We start from the raw sequence: 23554 nt of genomic DNA, 5'->3' as shown, positions 1-23554 counted from the left end.
CAGAACAAAATTCAATTGGCCATACTTATCTACCAACTGTGTTCTCATAATCAGAAAGTTGTCAATCAAATAAAATTTTGTCCTCAAATAGTCCATCCAAAACAACAAAATTGTCAAAGAAGGTCCTCAATTCAAAACAAAAATGTCTTATTCACATATTTTGCGATCATAGGTGTGTCCAAAGTCCTTAGTCCTCATCTTGCATGTAATCCAAAATCATAAGAAATGAGTACTTAAATAAATCAAGATCAAGAACAAACCCTTTCATCCAATCCAATTTTTTATCAAGATCCCACCTGTGAAGAGTCTTATGATGATCCCCTAATCCTTTTGTATTCCATTCACAATGATACCCTTCCATCTCAAGAGCAAAGTGTCATTTTAAGTCCCGTTCAACACCCACCTCCTAAGAAAGATCTTGATATCTCTTCTATCCTCTCCAAAGATCCAATTTAAAATCAAGAACAAAGCACAAACTCCAATGATCCTATTCCAAGTCAAGATCAGAGATTCCCTTCACCTCCATGTCATAATCCTCCTAATCTTCCACAAGATCCCATCACCCCTATCAAAGCTATTCCTCCATCTAAATCCAAGCATACACAATCCTTATCCTCCAAATCCATTTTGGGTCCTTTTATTCCAAAGTCAAAGCCTTCCTCCCTTTCATCTATATTAGGACCCTATGTCCCTCCATCCACTATTCATATGATCCCTAGCTCACAATCCAATTACTCTATCATTAATCAAGATAAGCAAAGGTACACATCTATGAGCACTTTCCAACCATCTATCTACATCAACTCATCCAAAAGACCTTTGTATCATTCCTATTCATCTATGAATCCCATTCCCTTTGGAAGCAATTTGGATGCCAAGAATAAATTCCACAAGTCCAAAAATCCACATACATCCAAAGATCAACATGTCCAATCTAAAAGACATGTCAAATGCAAGAAAAATTTGATCCAAAAGAAAAAAAGAAATATCCAAAAGGCTACAAAGGCCCATTATGAAAAAAAAAAAACCATGTGGGTTCCTAAATTGCTCGTAGAAGCAATATGTTCCAAAGAACCATAAGGAAAAGAAATATCAAAATCAATGTGGATTCCCATAAGAACATTATGTCCCAAAGGAAAATCAAAATTGGCATCCAAACTTGCTATTCCAAATGCTTCCCTCAATCGTTTATCTACACATCTCCCACTTTCCAAATATATTCTTCCTTCATCCATTTTGGGTCCTTATGTCCTGAATTCCACATCCACTCCTCCATCAAAACCTCAAAATCCAAAATCCACTTTTCCTCCATCACTCCACCACCCCTCTAGGTGTGTGCCAGCATTGATCTTGAAAACATTTATATCCACCCAACCGCAAATCTTCCAACATCCTATCTACCATCCAACATTTTTTTTTTATCCTTCCATCCCTCTCATTCAATCCCTTGCACCAAACCTTCATCTATGAAATAGGCATGTGTCATTTTGTCACATGCTCACCCATGCTCAATCTTATGTTTTATCCATTTCTTAGATATATATTCATAAAACGCTTCAAAATCCAAGGTTGTTCTTCTTTAACACTATCTTTTGGTTGGGATGCGTACTCAACCTGGAAAAGAATCACTTATTGTATCTTGATACCGACATCTTTTGATTACTATATCTCACACACTTAATCAATTGCCCTAAGCCATTGTGGTTTCTTAGGTGCAGATGTGGCTAGTGAAAAATCTAAAATCATTTTTCAATGCCATTGTAATTCTCTAACCCACGTGAGCTTCATTGCTTATGAGCCAATGCACAAAAGAATAAATGACGAGCAAAAGCAATATCAAAAGATCAAAACAAAAGCATGAGCAAGAAAAGAAATATCAAGAAAAGTAAAAATGCAATGTCAAAATGCTTGGCTATGGGAACATGCGAGTGACTCCATGGAGGCTATGGATGCCTGGCTGGCAATGGAGCAATATTCGTGAGATTATAGCGATAACCTCGTCGGAGCTATAAATGCTTGTTGGCAGCAAGGTTCTATCCAGGATGCTTTTGAAGTCAGGATAACTCATGTAGCTAGTCACGTCGTATTCTAAAGATCACAATGTCATATGAGTTGGAATAAACCCACTTGCACACACATGGGTAATCAGAGATTAAGTACCTTGATCTAGTTTGAGATTCTTCTTCCCTTTTGAGTATGCTTCCTAGTCACTAGATATGTTCGGTTGACTTTTCTAAAGGTTCTAAGTGCGGATTGGGTCTTTATCTTTGAAATGTTCAAGAATACTTATTTGGGTGGTACTATATGTTCTAATAAAAGATTTCACACATCATGCACTTTAATGCCAAGTTTCAAGGATTTTGACCCTTATGTAAATAAGTGATAGACTAGGATGAAGAAAAATTAAGATTTTGAATTTAGATAATAGTCAACAAAACTTGTAAAATCTAACATGTATAAAAGTAAATTGAATAGTACATATACAGAAGACTACATAAGACACAAATTTATGTGGGAGACAAGTTTAAGAGAAAAACTCACCACTAAAAGGCTTCCATAGTTGCAAATTATTTAGAATCAACAATAATTTAGTTCAACAAAGTCCTTAAAATATTGTATCAATCTATAACATATTCTTTTGCAATCACTCTAATAACACACCAACAATATACAATCTATCTTGTATGGAATCTAGCCTCATAACCATTTTACCTCGGCGCATTCATATAAAGTGCTAAATATAGTCATATGTATGGAAATACCAATTGTCTAACCATTAAAACAGCCTAATAAATACCAAGAAGCATGTAACCATAATACAACCATAACATGACATCCTCATACCACGCAAATCACTAAGTATGATATCTCCACATGGATAGTCTAGATCAATTATTACAACTTTAATATTGTTGATACACATACACGTTTCTAGAATAGTCATCCCTAATAGCTTCTTGTTTGTGGTAACTTATACAAATATAACATTACGTTTTCTCTTACATTTTATTGTGTAATCTCAGTTTTTATACAAGTGATCTTGTATCACCATTCATGTTTTCAACAAGCACTATTTCCATATGCAAATTCAAGTTCTTCTAGATGACTTGTAATTCCAAGAGAATCTCAACACTCTAAATAGACAATTATGTAGAAGCTATGACATTCTAGAAAGGACTAAGAATTGCATGTTTTTGTGTTAATCCCAACATGACACAAAAAACTCACGATTGACCTTTCATATGGGTGATTTCATTTTATGTATCAAATTATATCATGTTATATTAAGGATTCAATTGTGTAGATTTGAGCCAATCTTTATTAACCGATTTCATGACTAATAATTCACAAGAACTCATTTCTACTAAGAATGAATGGTCGACATAGCACTCATTGCATCATCATTGCATCATGAGAGATGGGTTCATTTGAACCATTGCTTACAAAATTTGGGTCAATAAAGATTTATTCAAAAATATGCAATTGAATCTCAGTAAATTATTATATAATTTGATACACTACAAAAACACTACCTAAACATAAACAAAGGAGCACAAAGCTCTATAATGAATGGTTCTCAGAGCACAACAATTGCTACAAGTCTTGCAAATGTGGTAACAAACTAAGAGGGCATGATCTTGGAGGAAACTCCAAGCATGCTTGAGTTTGAGTAGCACTCTGATGAGTGTCCTTTTGAGAAGTATGGATACTTGGCCCTTATTGATACTTGGCCCTTATGAGCAATATTTTGATCCAATGAATGCTGTGTACCGTTCATGCTCATGAGAGATGGGTTCTTGTGAACTGTTATTCATAAAACTTAGGTCAATAAAGTTGGACTCAAAACTATAAAGTAATATCCAATAAAACATCATATAATTTGATACGACAAAAAGACCACCTAACAAAAAGACCACCTAAATGTAAATCAATTAGTTAATGAGTTAATGATCTCTGTAATGAGCGGTTCGTAAAGCACAACGCCTGCAAGCTAAGTTGACTTGAATTAAAAACTGTATGGTTAAACATACTGGAGTCAAAGTAGTACAGGAATGACTGACCTAATAAGTCCCAATGCTTTGTCCCTATGAACATCACTTTGATATGAGTTCTAATTTGACCATTAATGCTCATAACAGATCGATTCCTGTGAATTACTGGTCATAAAATTTAAATCAACAAAGATTGACTCAACTTTAAAATTGAATCCCCATAAAACATCATGATTTATACACAAGCCACGGAAGGTTGTGTCAGTTCGAGTCTTGAACGCATCCCCAGGAATTTCATATTTGTGTGCTAATCCCAACATGGTCTATCAGTATTTTGATAATGCCCTTATTCGTGCTGACAGTTTATGCAGAGGTGATGCATTCTAGATTGAATTCTCAAATCTCAAATCTGCAGACTTCAAACTCCTTGCTAATCCCGACACGGCCTATCAAATTTTGATAATACTCTTCTCCAGGCCAGCATAAATCTGAATCCGTAATCAGCTCTTCTGCTCAGTTTATGTTGTTAATGGTTGTCTTGTATTTTGTAGGGGTTAGTGGTTTTTAGTTTAAATTCGAACTTCATCCAAACCAAAAAAAGATTCTGAAGAGTAGAATCTAGAAACAATTTTTCATATAAAAATCTAGATCGCCTGTCAAACTTGATATCTGGCTACCCGTTGAACATTCTCAAAACAATCAATAGCCGGAAGCAAATTTCCAAGAGCATTTCATGAAGTGATTCAAATAACTGGTCTACCTAAGGGTGTTATTTCACAAGAAGCTGCAGACCAGTTATTGAGCTATTTTAGCTAACTTATTATTTACCAGGCTACCTTTTTCTAAGTGGGTGTAGTACCACCAGGATGTTTCTGGGTCAGGAAGTATGGTTCAGCAACCACAAATAGCATGAGACAATAATGCAATTGTTTCATGGCTTACATTAACATGTATAAGAAAATAGCCATACAATATTCAGTTCTGGAGCGCTCATGTCCATTATTATTTGTCCATCAACTTCTGAAATATCCCAACTAAATTCTGCAAGAAGTATGTAATTTCATGGTGTATATCGATTGGAAGTATGAGGTTAATACCATTGCATAATATTTGTAAATAAGTTCAATGGCCACCATTACAAACTACGAAGTATTTAAAATTCAGAGTCTGATAAAGAATTTTAAGTTTCTAATACAGCACTAGAAAGGAAATTTATGCTTCTTAGAGAAGTAAATAATGCCAATAAACAGCATTGATGTTTTATAAATAGATAAATAACATGATTGCTGTCCTATAAATAACATGATTGCTGTCCTATAACTATAGAATATAAACGGAACATTTCTATTTTAGTTGAAAAGGAGGGATTCTGTTGTACAGCAAGTTCTTGGCAGAGTCAATACCCGAACCACTACCCTTGCACAGTAGTAAAGCTATTTGCTCTATCAAAACCATTTTTGAGATTGCATTGTTTACCACTAGGCAAGGATATTGGTGGTGCGTTCTTGACTCATTCCTGGGGGATAGTCAACATTCAACAATTTAACGTAAGGTTGAATTTCCCTCATCACAGCCAACCCCAAAACCCAATCTCCTTGGTCCCAAAAAAAACAATGTGTGATCCAAAAGGTAACAATTAACATGGCCATTACGGAATGTGATCCGAAATGTTGATGTTAACAAAGCTCAGACAATTGACTCCCAATTGACTCCCAGAGCCATCTTGCTATTTCTTATGGAATGTGAAAACCTCATGTCAACTCGACAAAGATTGCTATTGTTATGGATCCTCACAATGCAAAGCAGCCTTGATTTTGTGAATTGTGCAGGATATGAGATGATTCACAGTCTCAACTGACTCCACAGTAAGTTTGGCTGTTGGCAAATCGTTAACTAGTATTTGGAATGCAACTGTTAAGAGCGAACCTCCTACTTCATTCATAGACCTCCTGCATTTTGACTGTGGTCCATTGGGAAGAATAACAAAGCCAGAAGGGAGAAGCACAACATAATCTGAATCGCCCCCACTCATAACAGCATGCATGGCTGGAATATCCACTGGAGCATAAACTACAAGTGATCCTGACGCATCTGTACAAGTCTCTTGCAATATCAACATGCTGCTTTGGTTTGCATTCATTGCCTAAACGTTTCACCATTCCATTGTTAGAAACTGATAAATGCACAAATTAATTTACTCAACTGGGTAATATTCAAATAGATATATGTGCTTACGCTTGCTCTGAGCAGAGAGACACAGTTGGCAGGATCATGTCCCTTGGGAATGTGCGCCATTTCTTGCATTGGACCTCCATTTGACAGTATATCCCACTGCTCGCATAGAAGAAGTTAAAAGAGTAAGACAAACAGGAGAAGGCAGGGGCGGAGACAGAGGCAGAGAAAGATGGTTACCTGGCTTCTAAGTCTGTCATCCCGTAAGAAATCAAACAGTTTGTGGGAGGAAAATGGAAGCCAAACTGACGTCGCTGCAGTGAGCACCACGCCCGGCGGCTCTCCAGGTCGATCAACAGTTTTTCGTGTCATCACGCGGACATCCTCCTCCATCTCCATGTTGGTCCACTCTGACACTTTATGCCACCTTTCGTCTGTCGACGCGCTCACTCCTGTGCAGAAATTCTCTAGCATCCGATGTGCCAGTTTTAACATGCTCCGACGCCCATTTGGAGTTGGAACGGTCATGGCTGTGGCTGTCCCTGTACAAGTTACCACCAATACCCATTACCCTAGAAGTTAATATTACCGCCAATACCCATTACTACAACCCAAACTGGCATGGAATATAAACAAGATATGAGAAATGGCGAACCAATAGGATCCATGTTCATTGTGGCAAGAACAGCAGAGAATTCGCAGTGGCGTCGCAGAGTTTCGACCCAGCGTCGTGCTCCAAAGGCCGCTCCACTGTTTAGCAGACCGCGAAAAAGTCTGTGCACTTCACGATCATCATACTCGGTGTGCTCCACCCATGTCACCCTGGAATACCCATTCATCATATCCTCAACCACACAACCAGAAGGCAGCCTCCTGTACTTTGGACTTCCATTCTCATTCTCCTTCTCAACCGAAACATCCGCCACTGCCCACACACCTTCAGCGTGCTGCTTGCAAAATCTAAGAAAGTAAACCTTCCGAGCAGGCACCAGTGGTGAAAGTACTCGCAGTTGTGCACATATCTGAAATATTTCACTTGATTAGAATGTACAAGGGTACCCAAATGTTAATGAAACAAATTCCCCAACTAGACTCACAGTCTTACCAGCTGCAATGCACCATTCCTTGTTCCACCCATGCCGCTGGATATTATTTCTACCGTGGCTGCCTTGGAGACTATACATGAGAACATTTCCTTCCACCGATTCTGGGCTCCACACATCACACCAATGCAAATCATTTAGTGCCAATACTTTATTGATTGATAAAAAAGACAGTGAGGTCTATTTATTATAGGAATATAATTTGAAGCGTACCACATCCATGAGTGTTTCTACAAGATTGGAGCTATTGATGATGACCATGGCAGTTTCTTTGGTGGCTTCGCCAGCGAGCCCTAAGGATTTGGATGTAATTGCACAAGGGAAGTGGCGCATGTATTGTTGGTAGTCTAGGGTTTTCATAGAGGCAGCATCTAGACTTGGAATCCACAGCGGTTCATCTGTTTGCGCCATTTTCACTAACTCATCCATGGATGCCAATGCCAGCTCTGCCAGCATCGTTCTCTCCCTTAAGCGGTTTACAACAATAGGACTAGGAGCTGGAGCTGGAACAGGAGGAGGTACAAGCCCCTCCATCTGCATCTGCAACAGCTCTTCTGTAACACCTGGCATTGGCTTGCGCGTGGCCCCAAGGTCTAGACATGATTTGGGCATCGTTGGATCGGGTTGAATCAGTCTACCAAAACATTTCTCAGCAAGTGCACAAACTTGCTCCAGCTGCATACATTCAAAACTACTCTGTCAAAACCTCAAGTTTTTTTAACCTAGAGTTTATTTTGTTTCAGTCTAGACAATATTGAAGTAAACCTCGTGTTTCAAGCGCGCATTCTCTATGCGGAGCTGCTGCTCTTCCATGGACATCTCCCCGAGAACAGCAGGCCCTCCACAGATTGCGCACATTGGATTTCTTATGCCATCTCTAATCGACACATTCTCCACCCGAAGCTTCTCGTTTTCGTGCCTTAGGATTGAATTTTCGTGTCTCTCAAGTTGAGTCTGGATGTCAGTACAATGTCAAATGCATTTCAATCATACCCAAATGGGCATTCAACATTTAAGAAAGAGAATCAGAGGACTGAAAGCATGTCAGAGTGAAACAGAACTTACTTTCATTTGAGTACGACGGTTCTGGAACCAGAACTTGACTTGACGGGTTTCAAGATTCAACCGCTTGCTTAGTTGCAACCTTTGCTTCTCATCAGGATGTGGGTACTCTTTGAAAAGCCTGCGAACAACAGCGGTCATCAATATCATAAAAAAGGAGAGAGACATAGACAGTGAACCGAGTTTTTAGAGGAACGGGGTGGAAGAAAAGTACGCCTCCAACTCCTGGATCTGCTCAGGGGTATGTCTGTGATATCGTTTCTTGCGATGGGAATTGTCGACCTCGGCGTCGGCGTCGGCGTCCGCATCGTCACAAGACCCTCCCTCCACATTGTCACTGCCAGATCTGCTAAACTGCTCATACTCCTCCTCTTTACTCATCCCCGCCCCTGTCTCTGCCCCTGCCCCTGCCCCTGCCCCTCCCCGAAACAGAGCCTGCTCAAACATCACTCTCCCCTTATCTGAATCTCACCAAACCATGGCTTGTAATTGAAACAACAGAAAGCAACAGACCCACTGAGCAATGCGAGGGACAGAAGCGGATAACTATAGATTGCAGTAGACAGAAGAGGCATGCCCAAATGAGGTGCAACAATGGCGCCACAGGGCATCATGCACTGGTAAAGCCCACATAACCCATTTCTCCCTCACTAACTCTCCAACAACCATACTCGGACCAAAAAGCCTTCACACTTGGTCTCGGAAAAGCCCACATCAGCCATGGCGGATGGCAGTAGGAAACAGCCTAGGTAACAGGGTATGTATAGTCTTTTTTACATATTCATCTCTCTTGTCCCACGATGCACGGGCATCCCCCGTTAATCTTGTTCTTCTCTGGACTCCCGAATCCCGAGCCTTCCAGTAGAAGGAAGGAAGCGGAAGGAAGGCTTAGCCCCGTCCCGTGAAAGCTAGGCTCTGGAGTTGGACAGGGTGAGGGGACTACGTCATCCAGCTGTCCCGCTTCTTTGACCTCATTGAGCCTTGTGCTGCTTCCAGGAATTACCTATCTATCAATTATCAATTATCAATTATCATTACCAATACAAAATCCAAATCTTCTGCTTCAATTTTAACTCTGTGCAGTTAAAAAGACAAATTTTGTTTTTCACTTTCTAGCCTGCTTGGGATTCGTACCACGATCTAAAAAGCTTGATGAAGAGAGGAAAAAGCCTGCGGCTGACTTTAGGTAGAGCTCGACAGTCCAGAAATGTTTAGAGTACCTAGAAATACCAACCAGTTTTATTTGATTCCCTCAAAAACCTTCTATTCTGTTTGAAAACTATTGTAGAAATAATAATTATAAGGGTCTGGACTCTGTTCCCTAGATGAAGCTTTTACCTATTTAGCCTATTGTTTAGGAAGGGGGCTGTTTAAATCTTTTAAGGTTTTCCAATAAGGTAGTTTATGAATTTTGTAAGGATAGTTAATGATAAAAAAAATTAACTTGACATTTTTGGTGATGTCACTATTTGTTGAAAAAAGTGTAATACTTATATAGCTAATATTATATTTTTTGTTGAAAAAAGTGTAATACTTATATAACTAATATTATATTTTTTCTGAAAAAGAGGTTCTTGTTCTTTTTCAAAATATATTAAATATGGTCACCTTTCTTAGGGAATACTCAAAATATTAGTGTTAGAAAATAGAGGCTCTTAGTTTTCAAGATAAGATTCTAGTTTGTCTTATAATCATTTTATTTTCCTCATATCGTGAAACATGTCTCCATGCTTCTCTTTCAAAACCTCTACATCAGTGAAGGTAATGCTTTAAAAAATAAGTGCATGAGATCTTGTTATCATTAGTAATTATAAAGAAATGAATAGTTTCATTGACAAAACTGAGGTGTTATGAAAAGGATAATCCATTCAACCTAATTAAAAATTGGGATAAATATCTAATTAAAAAACAAATAAGATAAAAGAAATAAATGTACATTCTTTGATTTAATGGTCAAAAAGATAGTTGTCAATTGTTTTGATCACGACTTTTGAATTATAACTCAAAATCACAACTAACATCTTAGAATTTGACAAATTGATCTTACAAATATAATCAATTTCAAATGTGTGGATCTAACTTTCTATGTAGATTTGACTTAATAATTTGGAAGAATGAACTTGGACACTTTGGACTATAAAAATCTATGTTACTCATTTTTTTGCTTTGTGTTATTGTCAAGAACTAGATATATTGAAAAATCCCTTCGGGATTGTGTAAATTTAGGTTCAGTGTATTGTTCTAATTGAATTTTTTTTATTTTTTTTCTTTCTAATGTATAAGATTTTACAAACGATTATCTTGTAATAAATAAATACATATTAAATATCTTTAAATGTTAGTATATACCAATAATCACATGAAATGTGTATCAAATTAACTCATGATAAGAATAAAGTAAATAGAAGTATTCAAATTTATGTGTGAAAATTGATCTTTATCTGGAGTTATCTTAGATTTGTTTTTAGCCTCTAAAAAATCTCTGTTGTAAAAAGGTGACAAGAGTTGTGAGTGTGAAATTTGTTTCTTTCTATAAACGGAATATTTTAATACAAATACATTCGATCTGCAACATGAAAATAATTCCTAAGTGTTGTTTCAGTTTTCCTTAAGTGGATTCAAACATGACTTTAAATTAAAATAAAAAAGATTTTGTGTCTTTTCCCAACTAAGTTTTAGATATTGCCCAAAAACAATATGAATTAATTTCCAAAGATTTGTGGCAACAATTTGTAAATTATTTCCTAATTGTGTGAGGCTTCATTTTCTAGTGATGGATTTTTATTTCTACCATTATTTGATGCTCGCATGGAAGATTTGGTTATAAGATAAAGCTTAATTAGTAATATTGGAAAAAAGATGCATAGGATTTTGAGAAGGAATTTATGAGATAAAATTATAAATGTAGGGAAACTTAATTGTGAAGAATATTTTGTATGGTGTCTTAATAGGTTTATTATAAAAAGATTATTTTTCTCTATATTTTTGAAAAGCTTGTAGTGCTACTCTTTGAGCATTTATAATAGCTAAAAAATTAATGACAATTTATTTCAAGCTTCATTTCCTACTTGTATTGTGTATTGTGATTTTTTTGTGTTGATTTTAAGGTTAAGTTGGTTTAAATCAATCTCTTCAATCTTGAGTTCTTGTTTTTCCACAATGGTGACATTGTGAAATATCATTTTTTTCTCAAAAAAGAAAAAAATGATATTTCCATTACTCTCTCTCTCTCTCTCTCTCTCTCTCTCTCTCTCTCTCTCTCTCTCTCTCTCTCTCTCTCTCTCTCACTCACACACACACACACACACACACACACACACACACACACACACACACACACACACACACACACACACACACACACACACACACACACACACACACACACTTCAAAAGGGAAACGTTGCCAACAACAAATTCATAAATCCTATCTATCTATTGAGGAGAGCACATGTCTCTAAATTGACTTATGTAATTGTCATATATATCAAAAACTAATACATTAATAGGCCATTAGGTAAAATATTAAATAAACTCGTAATATTGGGCCTGCATGAGCTTACATAATCTTATACATATCACCACCTACCACTCCATTATCACCATCTTCCAAAAATATCACCTATTGCTAAATTACCCCATCTACTTTTTTCATCTACTACTCATTACTTTTAATATACCTGAAAAGTGAGAATGGTCCACTTAACACTTGTAAGTGGCTACAAGGATCTTTTTTTTATGATAGGATTGCATCATGTTGTTAGATCATAACATGGTTGACATCATGACATGGACAGACCCATGTACTTGTCTAGATAAGATCCAGGTGGGAAAATGTTATTCGGAAGAGGTTGGAAATTGTCATCTCAATCTTGAGGATGTCTATTGAATGGATAGAGAATTTGTATATGTCTTGTCCCCTTACATAATCCCATTATATTATGATGGCTAATTGTGCAAGAAACAAACTAGGTGAAACATCTTCAACCATTCTTGAAGGAAACCATCGATAAACTAGTGGATAAAACTCAACCCTAGGAATGTTGTATTCTCATGGACCAGCTAAATAATCAACCAATCCATTAAAAATGACGGTAAACAAATTTCTTGTGTCAAGTGGAAAGTTTGGAGTAAAAATATCTATATAATCTTCGAATTCACTTTGTAAGAAAGTGATGTTGTTGATGGACCCAAACTTGCAAAATTTAAGGAAATTCATTTTTGATGGATTGGTCCAACATAAGGATTAAAACCTTTTGATCTATATATATCCATTGAGAAATTATTTCTACAAGTGAAATCAATCAAACCATAAGATAACCTAAAACTTTGTAAAAAATCTTTCTTCATCTTCAAGAGAATGTAAGCTATGATCATGGTATTCTAGAACGACTCTTCTAAGATCTCGCAGTCATTTAACCAATATACATGCTTCAACCAAACTTATAATGCCTTGCATTTAAAGTTGGGAAACTTTTATAATGCTTCCATCTAGCAATTCCCATTATCAGATTACCAACTCGTATCTAGACAAATACTGCTAATTCTCTAGTGAATGAGTCTACAATTGAGTTATTTTCTCCTTTAACCCATTCAATTTCAAAGTCATAATCGATAAAATCAAAATACCATTTAGCAATTCTTCCTTGTGTTATACCTTTATTAGGTTTTTTTCTTTATATGAGGCTCCTCATAGCTTGACTGTCTATTCTGACAACAAAATATTTTGGATTGAGAAATATTTTGAATTTCTCAATTCCCTTTTTTACTACAAGAATCTCTTTTTCATAAATATGATACTAAGTTTTTGTATATGTGAATCTTTCTGATTTGTAACCACGAATATATATTCTTTTGTTAAAGAACTCTTGTATCAACACAGCAAACCATGTTGTGTTAGTTGCATCAGTATATAAGACTAGTGGATTACCTAGCATTGGAATTTGGAGATTAGGATGATTTTGGCATTTGGATTTAATTTGCTACACTACTTTGGTAGTTTGTGAATTCCAACTTGAAGATGATTCTTTGAGTTGGTCCTAAATTTTATTTCTATCTTTGGCTAGCTCTTTATAAAATGGTGCCACATAATTTAGACATCCAAGGAATCTTTGCATCTATTTCTTGTCTATCAATATATCTAGAATTTCTTGGACCCTTTTAAAGGCACAAGGTTCTAATTTTATCTTACCCTTGTCTAGATGTAATCCAAGGAAATCAATCTATGTTTGTCCTATCACCATTTTCTTAGCTGATAGACAAATCTCATTCTTCCTTGTTGATATTGTAGACGTCTAAAATTAATTAAATTAAATATTTAATTAATTTATCCTTACTACATAATTAATTAATTTAATTATGTTATTCCCTTTATTCTTCTTAGAATTAATTAAATTAAATTAATCTTGTCACTATAGCCCAAATAATTAATTTATCAAATAAATTAATTATCCCCCATTCTTCTAAAGTCATCCAACTAATTAAATCCTCTAAAATTCCCTTTAGTTAATTAATTCAAATTAATTAACTAAATTATGTGATTCCTACAAATCACTTTCCTCTAATCATCACTTAAACTAATTAATTCATCTAGAAGTTTGCTTAACATTATTCTCCAATTTTTAGTTCTTCTACTCATTATCTCTCCTCTTGTCAAATCCTCCTAACTTTCCCACTTGTCTTCTAATTCATCATTAACCCACTTAATCCCCCCTTCTTAATCATTTGCACAATCCTAATAATCATGATTAGAGCAAAGTCAACCATTTGCCATAAATGGCTTTCCCCTCTCACCTTCCAAACCTTAAATGCACCAACTTTGGTCATTTCAAGGATTTCAAATTATCCCACTTTCCTATGCACTCTACTCTTCCCAAGGAATTTTTAATTCCTTTTCTCTCCCCATTCTTCTATGCACCTCATCATTTGGGAATTTTTAATTCCCTTGTCCTCCCCTAATAAATTTTAATTTCCTTTTTGTCTTCCCAATGTACTTGAGGATCACTTACCCATGTACATTGTGGAGTGTGGAGAAAAGAAATGTCTTTATGGAAAATATCTTGGTCTCCACACCATATCCTCTCAATCCACTTCAATATTGACCTTTCATTTCAAATCAATTTTGACTGTCCATTCTCCCCCTCTCAATCTATAAATTGGGGTCTCATCCCCTTCATTTTTATCTCATCTTCATGCAATCATATGCTGTCAATTTGTACTTAGAACCATTTGTTGGATATTGTTGTTGCTAGGATATGTTGTTGTTATTGATGTCAACATATTCTTTTGTTTTGGTGTTGTAGAGAATTGTTTTGGTGATCTGGTGATTGTAGTGAGTTGATATGGTTGGTTTATTTGTTTGGGATGTTGAATCAACTAGAGATACTTCATTCTTTATTGATTTCATGATACTTTTGTGATGATTTGGTCGAGTTGTGGATTCTGGTATGGAGATTGGTTTTGTGTGCTCAGTGTTGCAGTGTTCTGGTATTTGATCCGTTGTGCTCTTGTATGATCATACCTTGTGTTGCGGATTTGGGAGAGTGTTTGGGATGTTTGTGTGTATCTTCATTTCAAATGGTTCATGATTTGGTGCTCTGGAAGCTATCTTTCTTATCTGAGTTGTTGTTGTTAAGTGTTATCGAATGTTAGCGTGTTGATCGATGGATATTTGCATAAGTGGTGTTGGTGCAGTTATTGTGGATGGTTCTAACATGCTTGTTGGTGTTTCCTAATCTTGTCCTATTTGTTTTTGTGGTTCGCATTGATTATTGTGCGAGGGCTTGATGATCTTCTTGGTCTGGTGATATTCTTCATGTTATGCAATATTTTGGTGGTGTAACGTGTTGTAGTTGATCTTAGCGAGATTTCCAGTGGTGGTGCGTGTTTGAGGAGTTGATTTAGGTCTGTGCTATGTTGTCTATAGCATTGTATTGATCCGATGGTTGATTTATGTATCGTGTGATGTAATTTAGTAATTAGGTGCTATGGGTTTGGCTGACCTTGTAGTCAAGGTTGATGATTTGTATAAATGGGTGTAATGTTCATGTAATTTGGTGTCGATAGTGGAGTCTACATTATCAAAGAGTGGTGTATGTGTGATCAAGTGAATTCATCTTTCGATGTGGTGTGTAGAGTAGAGATTGGTGAAGGGTAGACATTTGAGATTAACCAGAACTGTCATCGGGCATTAGCAAATGCTAATTTTGCAGTTCATTATTTTCGGATTGTAGTCTAAATCTTTTTGTAAGGTAGTGAACCTTCCCTGAGGGTTGGATCCTTCTACGTCATTGTAATTTGAGAAGTGAGCTCTAGGCAGTGTGCCTGGATGCATGTGCATTCCCCATTCTAATATTTACACATACAATTGCAGAGTATCATCTCATTGTGGGTAGGTTCCCACCATGGTTTTTTCCTCAACCGGGTTTTCCATGTCAAAAATATTGGTGTTATGTGTGTTGATGTTATTGTTGTTATCTTTCTTTTTGCTATAGTTGATCAGATCTGAGATTGTACTTAATTGGTTTAATCCAGTGAAAACTGATTCAACCCCCCCCCCCCTCTCGGTTTTCCTTCCTTGTTGTTGCCAACACCATTTCCTTAGCATCTCCATTATAGTCAAGCTTAGGAATCCATATCCATATCCATTTTCTATTATCCCCCATCCATCCACTTATCCTTGTGTTGATGTGTGTGGAGAGCAATCCACGATCATCTTGGAGTCAATCCAAACAAGTTGAAGAGGGGCGCATCTTCAATTTCATCCAAGGCTCAATCCGAAGGAGAAGACAAGGGTTCAAGGTATAATGGTTATGTTTATTTGAAATGTTTGTTGTTTTATGATTTATTCCACTAACCATTGCATTTGAGTTTTTGTTCATCTTCATTTTGTCAAGTAAAAAAGAAGAAGCCTAGTTTGAAACAATTTCTTAAGTGTCAAAAGTTATTGTATATCAATAGGAAACTCTTGTTGAAACATAGGACCTTCCTACACCGATTTCACAATTATACCCATGGTCACAACAATGAGTTTGATGTTGATGACTCTTTGAGAACGTGTCTTTTGCACCAAGGCTTAAGTTTGTCTTATTGCAATAATAGGGGTGGTTGTATCCCTTCATACAATTTGCCTTCTCAGCCAATTGCATATTGAGTCTTCCTCCATCTAGAGTAACCTTGTCATCACCTTCTCCTTTCTCCCATGGTCACCATCATCTTTTATAATCTTTTTTCATCATATCATTCCCAAGGACTTAGCTTAATCAACCAATCAATCATCCAAATCAATCAATTAAACCAACCTCAGCCTAAGGTTAATTCCTTGTCAAAGTTTGATTTAGACCTTATCTTTAATCAATTAATCATTTGGCTTTTGTGCTTGGGAAAGAATCTCCCTCGAGTACCTTTGTCTAATCATTGTGGATTGATCAAAACCCCTATCCTTTGTCCTATTTTTCTTGGGATCATTAGTCTATCCTAAGTAGAAAAAGACTTGATCATTATCACGAGGTCTAAATTTTACCCAGCTTGGTTGCCACCTTGCTTGTGGTCATCATCAAATCAATCCCCCACCTAAAATCCTAATCCAAGGACTAAGGTGTAATCCCAATCAAATCAATCCTGTCCTAATCCAAGGACCAATCAAATCCAATCCAACCACACCAGAAAATTTTCTAAGTCCTATCATCAACTTTCTTCTAGAATTCATCCTCAAGGTTACACGTGCATGGTCTTGACTCACTCTCAAAAGGTGAAGATGGCTGCCCCAAGACAATATCGATAATGTGCCTGAGTTTAGGGATCCCTTCACTCAAGATCCTCAACTCGAAGAGGAGCAACTTGTTGATTAACTTGAACTCTTGCCATGTTTCCAATCCTTTGTCGATGATCCCTACAACCAAGATATGATGGAGAGATTTTTCAAACATGACCCCAATAGCCTTGTGGCTTAATTAATCACGTAGCAGGCACGACTACCCCCAGGTTTTGACAGATCTATCCCTGATAGGCCGTCGAAAGGAGACCTCGCAAAAAAATCCATTATTGATCCTCTTCTCCACCCTCAACCCACAACATCTTCACCTGCAACTTCCATCCCTACAACTACTCTACCTCCAATTTCAATTCCACTAAATGTTCCTAATCCACCAAGGTCATCCATTCCCCTTCACAATATGGCTAACTACGTCAATACGATTTTACTGGACCCAATAGCACAATTCGAGGATCACAAGCTCCAAACATTTCCCACCTTCCCATTCTTCATATCCATACATTGGTGGTGGTGGTGGTATTCCATCTTCGTCTCATCAAATCTCGATGTCTAATATGGGTCACTATGTCACTAATGTCCCTAATCAACAACCTGACCTCCTAAAGAAAATTCAAGACATGAAGGACCTCATCGAGAGCCTTAAGAATGAGACAAACAAAAGACCTTACACTTTCGAGGAAATATGTTCTTGTCCTTATGACCCGTCTATTTCAGTTACACCCTACCCACCTGGGTTTGAAATGCCTAAATTTGAAAAGTACAAACCTGGCAAGGGTGACCCTAGAGACCACATCTGTGAGTTTCATATTTTGTGTCAAGACGTCTCCTATAGTGACATATACCTTAGAAGACTTTTTCCAAAAAAGTCTTGGTAGAGATGCCCTCACTTGGTTTTCTGCCCTACCTCGTGGCTCTATCACATCATTCCCAAACCTGGTAGAGGAATTTGTGTCTCACTATGCCTACAATATTGAGAATGATGGTTCTATGATGGACTTATGCAATACAAAGCAAAGGCCCGGAGAAACTTTTGGCAACTTCCTCCAAAGATGGTGACATCTCATCAAGAAATTCTCATGGGACATACCAGAACCTCATCAAGTTGAACTATTCCAATGCAACTTGGTGCCTAAATTATCAAAACCTTTGACTTGTCAATATCTAACCTCTTTTGATGAAATATCCAAGAAAGGTTTAGCTTTAGAGTGGGTTCTTTAGAGGAAGGAACCTTAAAGAATTATCCAAAATTAAATCAAAATCCTTCCTCTTACAATGACAAGCCAAAATTTTGGTCTAAAACAAAAATGTTGTTAATGATGGAGTCATCGATGCCAAGCATGTCTAAACTATTGCTGCCCCATCCAAACCCACAACCACCAACAATTTATTCAATAATCAAGCCAATCCTTGTAATCAATCCAATTCATCCAATCAATCACAACCCCGCAACACCACCTCCGTCCAAGGTCGACCTCCTTGATCCAACAACCAACATGAGTACACTCCACTCGGTGAGCCTATTGAGGTCATTTTCCAAAAGCTTGTGAAAGTTGGCATTGTGGTCTTTCCAATGACAACCTTTTGATTTGAATCAACCTAAACCCCAATGGTATAATGCAAATGAATATTGTGACTACCATCGTATCAATGGTCATGACACACGTAAGTGTATGAAGCTCAAGAATTATATCCAAAACCTTATCCACAAGGGTGATATTGAGGTTGATGTTGTAAAATCCAGTAACTCTAATGAAAAACTCAAAATGTACCAGGACTCATTCCCTAATCATGTTAAAGACAAGGCTTCATCATCTCATGTAGTCAATTATGATTATACCAACTATTTATCCGGCTTCGACTCCCTGGTGGGTCATATAAATCTTATCGGTACCTCCATTAACACCATCACAATCAAAGGAATTGATCCCTCTCCCACCACGCATAGACCCAGAGTCACCATTCAAGGCATCCCTCCTCCGCAATCCTCAAGTTGACCCTCCCAAGAAAAAATAGTCATTCAAGGTGTTTCACCTTCAAATTCCTAGAGTGATTGCAATGTTACCACTAGCAGAGGAATACTGACTATCCAGGGAGCTACTCCACCTCCCCCCCAACCCCCCATGTCATCCATTCGTCAATATGATATCCTTGTTCATCTTGGGAAAACTCTTGCATAGATCTCCATCATTGAGCTCCTCAAAACATCCCCTGTCCACAAAGAGATCCTTGAGCAAGCCCTCTTAGAGTCTCATGTCTCCGACAATATCAATGCAACCTAATTTCCAGCCCTCATTGGCAATCTTGTTGTGCAAAACCACCTTGTTTTCACATCCAAGTATGCACCCATCGATCAATAAGCCCCTCCACATTGAAGCTATCATACAAAAATACAAAGTTAAGTGAGTCCTTATAGACAGTGGATCTAGTTTAAACCTATGTACATATAATTTAATCAAACAATTGGGAATCTCTGAGGATCTGGTAGACCCATCTGGAAAGATCACAATCAAAGCCTTTGATGATGTAGAAAGGGTTTCAAAAGTTACAATCACGCTGCCTCTTCAAGTGGGTCCTTCTATTATAGAAACAGCATGCCAAGTCTTGGACCTTGACCTCCCATATAATATCCTTCTTGGCCATCCATGAATCCATTCCATTCAATTTTTCCCATCCTCCTACCATCAATGCCTCAAATTTCTAGTAGATAAATCACCATCCACGCAGACGTGCAACCCTTCCAATACTGCAAACTTCTTGAAGGGAAGCCCCCCTACCATTGTCCGCTCAATTCACCAACTCCATCACCCCCATTCGATCCCTCAAATGTCGTCTCCACTTTATCTCAACCCGAAGTCAAGGTCAAGATCATTGATAATGGTTGTGGAGAGTACACCCTTCAGAATGCTCTCTACGTAGGTCAACTTTCACCTTCTCCCAAGACATATGGAAAACCAAAAGAAATCAAGAAGCAAAACAAACCCACCATAAAGTGCAGGAAAACCACCTTCCAACAATGGAGGCCACTTGATGAAGAAAGCTTTGAAATCGATGTCAACTCTTGGTTGTACCAAGAAGAAGATGAAGAACCAACAAATATTCCAAAGCAGAAGTATCCAAAAGCCTCTTCTATTGTAGATAATATGGGTTATAAAGGACATGGCCTTGGACCAAAAGAAAAAGGTAGAAAAGAACCCATCTCCTCGACTTCCTACAAATACAATAGAGATTTGGGTTACTCACTAGTGCCTAAGATCACTATAGCTGGTGCCCCGACAGATCCTCCTATTGAAGTCAAAGACTCTGATGAAGAGGAGTTCCATGAAATTCCTTTCAAATACCTTGACGACATATTTGACAATGACTATGTAAACACCATCATTGTAGTGCCCCTTCCTGATTCAACTTGTCTTTTGTGCATCAAAGGATTGTATTGATCAAGCCTAGTCTACTAAATGATGATTTGATGATGTCGTGTTATGTACTAACCCTATTCCATGATTGTAATGGATGATGAAGAATCTATATTTGGTGGTTTATATGTGTTCATTATTCATGATGGATCATATTGCTTATGGGATTTTGATGACATTTTGATTACACTAACCCTACTCTTTGATTATGATGGTTGAGTTGATGCAATGATGTTGTGATTGTCTTATAGGGTCTTTGTTATTGGAGACAATGGTGCAGTCACTGGTTAGGAGGGACCTCAAAAAGATCAATCTAGACCGAGTAGCAAGAGTAAACACAATGGAAACAAGAGGATATGATGGAGGCAATGCATAACTGAATGAATTAGATCATGAAAACTGATTACAGCTAACTGGTAACATCCAAGTTACAAGACTTGGCTCACTGGCCTTCTACATACATGCTCAATTATAAAATTGGTCAACTCCGAACCTCTTATTCTTAAGATCTATCTTCTATATTCTTCCTAACTTCCTAAATGAATTATGATGCTTAATTACATTGATTTATATGATCTAGGGAGATCTGGTCGGCCCAAAAGGGATCAAATGTCGAAGAATAAGGTCAAATGTGTATAAGCAACAGGTCAGACTCCACCAAAGAGATTCCTCCGAAAAATACAAAGGATGGTGTGGATCAAAAAGAAGGTCAGCCACATGCCAAGGAACATATATATCAACAAATTGGGGCTCTGCAAGCTACAGAAGGATCTACAAGATTTTCTAATGCAAATTGGTCCAAGCGGTTCTAGTGTCAGAAAATTGTCTCTAAATCCGGAATCGATAACTTGCCGGTAAATGATCCAAATGCTCTACAGTTTAGGAATAAGGAAGATGATCATGTCCTCAAGTAAAATCCAGCTCTACAAGATCCGGTGAGCCAATGAAAGAAAATGTAGAAAGAAATGCGGAAACTGCAAAACAAAAAACAAACTGAAAAGGAAATGTTTTTGGTTGATGCAAGATTGCCAAGAATCGGGGATGCTCCTACATCAGACATCCGGGGTTGTTGAAAAAGTGAGTCTCTCACTTTGCTGGGGTCAGAGGAAAACTAAGGTGGTCTACCTTTTCCTTAGAAATCCAAGATGAATCTCCAATTGGTCTATCCTTCCATTTCACAAGGTAATCCTTATACTGACTACTCTGGGTACTTCGCCCAATCCTACTATCCAAAATGTCTTCAATCTGATCTGGATCCTTCTGGGGCAACTTTTTCTCCAAGTCTACAATACTATCTTCACTGAATTCTAATTCATGATACTGATGTAGATCTACAATGTTGAATATAGGTGAAATACTCAAACTACCCAGTAATTCTACTTCATATGCATTTTCGGAACTGAACTTCCTCAAGATCTTACAAGGTCCAAACTTCCTCATCTGCAACTTGTTATAGGTTCCAATTGAAAATCTCTCTTTTCTCATATATACCATCACTTCATCACCAACTTCAAATTCCATATGTCTTCTCTTCTCATCTGCTTTCTCCTTATACTTATTGTTTATATCCTCCAAATGTTGCTTAACCTGAATATGTAAGACCTTCATGTGATCTACAAATACTTCTGCTTCTGCACTCCGCTTGTCTTCATTACTCATATCTGTCAATGTTGATATGCCTCTAGGGTGTACTTCGGTAACAATATCAAAAGGTGTTCTTCCAGTACTCGTGTTCACTGAATTATTGTAGGCAAACTTTGCTTGTGCAAGAATCAAATCCCAACTTCCGGTTTTCTCTCCAACTAAGCATCTCAACAAATTTCCCATGCTCTTGTTTACTACCTATGTCTGTCCACCAGTCTGTGGGTGAAATATAGAATTGAACTTCAAGTTTTTCTTCATCTTCTTCCAAAGTGTTCTCCAAAAATAACCAACAAACTTAGCGTCTCTGTCTAAAACTATGCTAGGTATGTTTGCCTAGCCAATAAGAACAATAACTATATTTAAAGTCTTAACTCAAAGATTGGTCATCCATTCTGAGTAGCTATCATTTCCATGACTGAGGTTCATTTACTTGTCAACCCAGGGATGTATTACTTGAAATGGGTCCGCATTGTATATGCATTAAGTTCTGGTGAAAGTCATTATGTACTACTGCAGCAACTAAGTCTATCTAAAATAAACAAGCGAAAATATGATGACTGAGTGGATATAAGAAATATTAACATTAATAGAAGATTCTAACTAAATAACTGTTAACTAAGTTCAGAGCTGACAAATAGGAATTACTTTGTCTGCTTTGGTTATAGGAACAGTCACAGGATTTGGTTCCAGTGGCTGCAAGAACAGCCAATTGCGAGAACATCTATTGCAACAAAAAGGAAACTTAATCTAACAATCACATAGGAATACTCACCAAGTGGTCCCCTTTGGATGAGTGTCTCCAGACTTCAAAATGATTCTATATACTCAGAATAACATATCTTTTATTCATTATTTCCAAAAGTTGATACAATGTATGAGATAAGAGAAATGCTTCTAATTCTGGAAAATGTTGTCTAACCTCTGTGAAGAGGTGCAGGTCTTTATTTATAAGAAATTTATAACAAACTTTCAACTACCTAGATCATGCCCATGAAATTAGGCAGAAACATTTATTACAACAAGGACAAGAAGTTAATCCACAGAGAACGTGGGACTTTACCAAATCGCAACCAAGAATATAGCATGGCAGTGGTTACTAGATTGATGCTTGCTGGAGACAACCATAAATGAGTTTGGTATCGCCTCACTATTCCTTTGCCAATTCACTTGAACACCATCTTCTCCACTGTTTGAAATGCTCAACCGCCCTGAAATGTCTCCAACTGTTTGCATGGTGTGATTCTCCTTCTAGCTTAACACAACCGCTTCTACAACAACTTATTTACTTCTCCATTAAAGATTAGAACATACATACATACACACACATACACACACATATATATATATATATCCATTTCCATTAATCACAACAATACAGGGTTCAGCGGGTTTGGCTAT

The 23554-nt window shown here is 37.2% G+C and overlaps 1 protein-coding gene across 1 annotated transcript; it reads right to left on the bottom strand.

Annotated features, from left to right (window-relative positions):
- Positions 1-5170: 5170 nt before the first annotated feature.
- Positions 5171-9444, bottom strand: LOC131043797 (homeobox-leucine zipper protein ROC5). The gene is made up of 9 exons (XM_057977030.2): positions 8544-9444; positions 8333-8450; positions 8033-8221; positions 7481-7942; positions 7270-7371; positions 6820-7186; positions 6405-6706; positions 6228-6323; positions 5171-6135 (listed from the first exon to the last, which is right to left on the bottom strand). The coding sequence occupies exons 1-9, from the start codon at positions 8774-8776 to the stop codon at positions 5773-5775; spliced, it is 2232 nt and encodes a 743-aa protein (XP_057833013.2). The 5' UTR covers positions 8777-9444; the 3' UTR covers positions 5171-5772.
- Between the last annotated feature and the right edge of the window lie 14110 nt (positions 9445-23554).

Source organism: Cryptomeria japonica, chromosome 7, assembly GCF_030272615.1.
Source record: "Cryptomeria japonica chromosome 7, Sugi_1.0, whole genome shotgun sequence".
Classification (NCBI taxonomy): domain Eukaryota; kingdom Viridiplantae; phylum Streptophyta; class Pinopsida; order Cupressales; family Cupressaceae; genus Cryptomeria; species Cryptomeria japonica.
Note: the sequence above shows the minus strand (reverse complement) of the source record. Positions and strands in the feature narration are given on the sequence as shown.